At 37.3% G+C, this 6178-nt stretch overlaps 1 protein-coding gene across 3 annotated transcripts; it reads right to left on the bottom strand.

Annotated features, from left to right (window-relative positions):
• Positions 1 to 1343: 1343 nt before the first annotated feature.
• LOC146222330 (uncharacterized) lies at positions 1344 to 5478 on the bottom strand. 3 transcript variants are annotated; one of them, XM_084691621.1, is made up of 5 exons: positions 5366 to 5478; positions 4018 to 4088; positions 3166 to 3272; positions 2955 to 3050; positions 1344 to 2340 (listed from the first exon to the last, which is right to left on the bottom strand). In XM_084691621.1, exons 3-5 carry the CDS (start codon positions 3196 to 3198, stop codon positions 2029 to 2031), a joined length of 441 nt encoding a protein of 146 aa, XP_084547747.1. In that variant the 5' UTR covers positions 3199 to 3272; positions 4018 to 4088; positions 5366 to 5478; the 3' UTR covers positions 1344 to 2028. The 3 variants fall into 3 exon arrangements, with proteins under 3 accessions (XP_084547747.1, XP_084547748.1, XP_084547746.1); XM_084691622.1 differs by having other exon boundaries at positions 5159 to 5454; XM_084691620.1 differs by lacking the exons at positions 4018 to 4088; positions 5366 to 5478 and having other exon boundaries at positions 3166 to 4011.
• Positions 5479 to 6178: the final 700 nt, after the last annotated feature.

Genomic DNA, 6178 nt, shown 5'->3' on the forward strand with positions numbered 1-6178 from the left:
ACTTGCTTAATGAATTCAATGGCTGTTAAATGTCAAATCCAACTATACATTTATAAAAGAGAGAGTTCCAATCAAATCTGAATCCTTTTTAAACCTAGAGGTTTATAAGACAACCTTTGCCTAAACTGACATGCACCAACTCAGAGAACTGAGTTTCAACATCCATTTACACATTTAGTCCCTATTTTTTACTCTACTCTCTTACACTTAATGTCTGCACCTCTCTGTCACCAACTGTCTCTGGAGTGGGGGGTGGGGGCTTAACAGGGTGTCTACAGGTGTAAACAAGTTACATTTAAGAATTTTTAAGACCTTTTAATACCCCTTTCAATTGAAATTAAAGACCACATTTACGATGGAAATACAGATCAAAAGTGGAAATATACAGTAATCTTCCCAAACACTGATGTCTGTTCAATATGAACAGTATGGTAAAATCACAACAATTGGTTGAGTTTAAGAACATTGACTAAATGTGTGTAATGCGAAAGGATAACACAAAAATGGAATTGCTGTCCTAAATTATTATTTTTTATTACACAATGGTGGAGCAGAAACTAGCAATTCCATGAATCCCATCGAAACAAAGGCAAATGTGTGAGATTAACTGATGTGGAGCACAAATCATCTAAGAAGCAGTACTTCTCTTAAGTGGTTTTTATTCAGATGCACTGTAAAACCTGACGAGTTAGTTCAACTCAAACGGTTCGAGGAAACCGATTGCCTTGAATCATTTGAGTTTATTAACTTATACTATTTAAGCATAGACAATTCTTTGATTTGAGTATAGGTAACTCAATTATTTATTGTCAATGTAAGTTAGGTAAATTAAGTTAATAGTACTAATTCCACTAAGTTAACTGAACTTAAACTAAAAAGTATTTTATACTTAAATATTGCATTTATCTTAACTCATCACAAATGTGTTTGTATAATGTATCTGAATAAGTTGGACTAACTTGAATGGGATTCTTTCCACAAATGTTCCTACTTAAGTTTCATTAACTCAGTTTTCTTCCATTAAAGCAAATTACTAGATTCTAGTTGTGACAACTTTTAGCAACTTAATTCATTCGAGGAAACCGATTGCCTTGAACCGTTCTAGTTGGGTTAACTCAGTATAAAAACACACATGTCTGATACAACTTCAATCATTTATTAAGTTGAATGAGGAGCACTTACAACGCAACACAAAGCATTTCAGTGTTCACATTTTTTTTTCCAGAGGTAATTTCTTCCTTTACAAATACATTTTCCTCTTTAAATCTTCTGGGAAAATAAAAAAATACCCAAAGTTAAAAAAATAAATTAAAATTATGAATAACAAAAAAAACAGTGCTCTGCTGAAAAATACTATCTTTAACCTCTGCACAAAGCCGGTACTAAGCACCACATTTTCCATAACTCCACCTCTTTACTGCAATGTCCATTGGTGCTTGCATTTTAGTTCCCCCCACCCTGATATTTACTCCCATCTATCTGCATAGTATTACATATAACACTTTCTTTGTCTGTCTAAATCTTACATTTTCTGTTATTGTCTCTCTTTCTAGCAATGCGTCCTTTTTGTTTACAAAAACAGAAAACCAAAATATGGTGAAATTACACTTTTTAACAGCTTATTTTTTAAGGCATTATTTAGAGATCAAAAAGACAAACAACCTATAAGTAAAATATATACCACTCTTGTAGCCGTTATATGAATTTGGAAGCCAGCAGCTTAGCCTAGCATAGTTACTGGATACAGCTCATCTGGCTGTGTCAAGTAGAAACCTGTGCCAACCAGCACCTTCAAAGCACACAAGAAAAAATTTATTTTGTGTCTTCACCTGAACAAGTAATAACATGAATGTTGTTGTTTTTTAATCTGGTGTGCATTAAGTGGCCAACACCACAGAAAAAACTATTGCATCACACTTGCAACTCTTGTCATGAACACTAAGCAATCAGAACAGAAAACATAATTTGGCATGCAAGCCAAATTATGTTTTGGCATGACAAACAATATCAACTACTATGGTCACAACTTTACTCCAGCTCATTTCTTAAGGCCAGCAACTTAGGTTTGAGCTGTTTTCTCCCATCATCAAGGTTTAAGAGGACAACCTGGATGAAGTCGAAGAAGCCCCCTAACTTCTCAGGGTAGCTCAGATGGAGAGCATAGATCAGTCCAAACAAAATCACAAGTGAATCTGGCCAAGATCTGTGAGACATTACAACCTGATCTTCGAGGACGATTGACACGTGATGTGTTTCAAAAGGAGCTCCTGCAGGCACCTCTTCTTCATTGACCACTGCCACCAAAGCCACTGCTCCCTGGTTGGTTGCCTCAAACTCATCCTGAAAGGGGAAGGCATGTTCAGTATATGTGATGATCTGGATTTATTGTAGAAGACTTGTAAGTTTAGAATAGCATTAACAAAATATACATGCAGCAGGTAGTAAATGATGCTCAGCTATTTTTTAGTTATGTGAGCAGTTTTTCTTCTTCAAATAAGTCTATGTGCATGATGAGACCGGATTTTTAAAACATGTCTAACTTGAACTGCAAACAAATGTCAAAAATCAGTGAATATCTCCTCCCGATCCGCTACAATGTCTGTATTGTGTGTGCGCTGAAAACAGAACCTTGGTCAATTTAAAAAAAAAAAATCCTGGTGGCTAAATCACAAACAAACCTCTTACTCATTTATTAATTCCTTTGATCCATCTCAGCCTTATTACTTACAATTTTAACATTCAACTTTTAGTTGAGCAAGGGGAAACAGCTTTTCAAGCCTAGATTATGTGATGCCCAATGTACACCGAAACAGAGGTAGTGTAGATAACTGCTCTAAAAAGGGAGCAAACAACTCACACAGTAGGAGGAATAAGAACATTTAGTGATTTCCCTTAGCAACATAGATTAAGGTATTGAGACATGGATAGAGAAGGAAACATGAAAAAAAATATACCTTGCATGTTTTGAAGAGCTCTGATGAATCCTCCTTTAAGTACAGCGGTAGGCCGGCCAAGGCTGCTGTTCGAGCTGCATTGATGTCGTTCTTATCCTGTTGCACACAAAATAAGTTATGCATAGGATGTTGGGGGCCGCTGTTTACATTTAACATCAATCTAATTGTGTATATGTGTGTGTGTGTATATATATATTTTAAAAAAACTCACCTGATAGATATGGTATGATTTCTTGGCAATCATACCTTTCAAACAATGTGCCAGCTCCACAGGAACCACACCTTCGAAAAGGTCGTGCAGGATGTCAGGTGGAAAGCCTGTGATAGGATGGAAATAAGAGAGATGGTCAGAGAGAACACAACTGTGTTTTACACCATACTTCTCTTCACTGTCATTTGTCAGTATTTCTTGAACAAGGTTATCATGCTGATCTTTGGTTCTCATCCTAAAAATACCAGTGACTGCATCTGATTCTTGCATTTCTGTCTGGCTGGCAAGACAAAATCTGCAAAAATATGTAGACCTGAAACTCTCATTGAAACCAGCTAGCCCATGGGCAGCAAGGTTATCAGCCACAACAGAGTAGACAGTGCCTTTCAGACAGTCACCGTATGTTTCAATGTAGACACCCACTTCTTCAAGAGTTTTTAGGTCTGTCAAGAGAGGTGCAAAAACTTTTGCATACCCAAACTGCCGTAGATCATTTGAATTGCACAAAAGTGCCAGTTGGATAGAGTGGAGGGCTGAGCGGTACTTAACTGGCAGGTTAGCTAATGTCCAATAAACCCCACACACTTTGTGGATCTTTTTTGATGTTCCCAGGGGGTTTGCAATCTCAAAATCATCAACATAAACAATTATTGATAATTTCTGACCCTCATCTGATAGTAGCAGATTTTCTTTGAAGTAGGAGCCATCACAGTATGACAAATACTGTCCAGGCTGTGAAGTGGTTTCTTGGACTCTCTCAAATACATCTGGTTTTTTCAACAGCATCTGCAAAGATGCGAGAATGGGCACATACATGTAGGTACGCTGTGATGAGTCAATAACATACTCAACTGGTTTCACAAATGAAAAGTTCTTCTCGCAGTACGTTTTTCTCCTCTTAGCAGTTGACAGTGGTCTTTCAGCTGTAACAGACAAATGCAAAACATTACTCTCTGACACTGCCTGGACAAGCTCGCTTAGAAATGTGTCAGTATACGGGCTGCCATGTTTTTCCAGTATCTTGATTACAGATTCTCTGATAAGAGGTTCTGACAATGAAAATAACTGATCAATATGCTCAATGATTTCCTGTGTTGCCCTCTGTGACACATGTAGATTAGTTTGCATTTTCAAAAAGAAAGCAGCTAGGTTGTACTGCAATTGCTCTGCTAATCTCTCAGTGGTAATGCCTGCTACTGGGCCAGTTTCATTTTCCTCTGAAAGCTCAACTGCATCCTGTTCAATGTCACTATCCTGGGAAACATTGAAGACATTTTGCACTACAACTGCCACATCATAGTCTGATTCATTTGGATGTTCTCTGCATTTGTGCGCATTGTATGTGGAGTAAACGTTTGTTTTAAACGTGCACGCGCTAAATGGACATGGCACCATTTCTTTCCGTCTTAAATGCCCCCTTAGATGAACATGCATGTCCCCCTCAACAAATGGTTGTTTAAAATCACACACAGGGCAATTAAATGCACGATTCGTAGTCAAATCATGACTGCCCCCACCAACCTCTCTTTGCTCAGAATGTATTCTTGACAAATGTATCTTCAGCGAATTAAAAGTACTAAATGTACACATGCAGTTGTTATACAGGCAAGGTAACGGCGAAACGGTGGAATATTGGCCATGATAGAGCCTGTAATGTCTTAATAAATGTATTTTCAAAGCAGTAGAAAAACCACACAATTTACATTTCCACATAACTGAACGAATAGGGTTTTCTCTGTAAAATGGACCACGTGTCTGAAATCACGTTGTCGAGTGAAGGCTAAGTAGCATTCAAGCTAGCCTTAGCTTACATATTTTCACGGACATGCTGTGTCTTTTTAGGGTTGCTCCCTCGTTGTGTGCTTTCAAATTAATTTACTCGGTATATTTTTCTTTGCTCACGTTAGCTAACCGGGCTAAAAAAGAAAGGGAAACTAGCTAGGAGCTAGAGAGGAATTTAGGAAGCTAACCCGAGCAAAAAAAAAAAACTTACTCAGTCAGAAGCCAACTTGATAGCGATTATCAAATAAAATTAACGTTATAAAACAGTCCGGTTTATAACCAATGGAGCAGGAATTGTGGTGCTTGCAAGCTATAGCTAGTTTGCACAACTCAGTAAGCTAGCACATTTTCAGCTTCACACAACTCTAATTACAATTCAAACTGAATCACAAACGTGTAAGCAGTAATAAAATAAAACCTTCTGGTGAAGACTGCCCCGTATCTGTGTCCTGAGTGAATAAAAAATTGTTTTTTCGTCGACAATTATGCTGCGCAGCAAACTTATCCGTCGCGTGAGTGCTGAGTGCAAACTGAGTGCTGAGCGCTGAGCGCGAACTATTTGAAATATTAAGCGCGAACTATTTGAAATAGTAACGGCCACGGTGCTGCGTTCACGGTGAGGTGAAAGGCAGGTTTACTGTCAACATTCTGGCCGGGCACAATGAAACACACTGGGTTATCCAAATGGAGACTGAATAAAGGGCAGATTAAGACTACTTTCGATAAATCTGACTTTTTAAATACTGGTTTGGTGATATCAGATGCCTCGTTTTTTCCTACCAAAATATTTGATTTACTTGGGCCCTATTATAGGCCTACAAGGAAAATAAAAACATTCTCACACAGGCCTATGAGAAATCAGAGAGATAAAATAATGGCAATAAAAAAATGTAATTCTAATACCCTACTTATTTTCTTACGTGACACACTTCAAATGCTTTGGGAGATGATTTATAGAATATCAATAATTATTTCAATGCATTCTTTGGTTTACTTGGGTGCTCTATGATCATTTATAAACTGAAATAAAAAGAAACATTGAACAATCTTAAGCCATGCAGCATCATAAGATCATAAACCATCAAAAAAAAAAAAACTTTCAGGAACTGAGTTAATGGAATGAACTGGATTCACATCACCACTACTTAAAATTCTCCAAAAAATTAAGTCCACTCAAAAGGACTGAGTTATTACAACAATAATTCATTTTTGAGTTACATGAGATAAGTTG

This window comes from Hypomesus nipponensis, chromosome 25, assembly GCF_054491055.1.
Source record: "Hypomesus nipponensis isolate SF chromosome 25, ASM5449105v1, whole genome shotgun sequence".
In the NCBI taxonomy this organism is placed as follows: Eukaryota; Metazoa; Chordata; class Actinopteri; order Osmeriformes; family Osmeridae; genus Hypomesus; species Hypomesus nipponensis.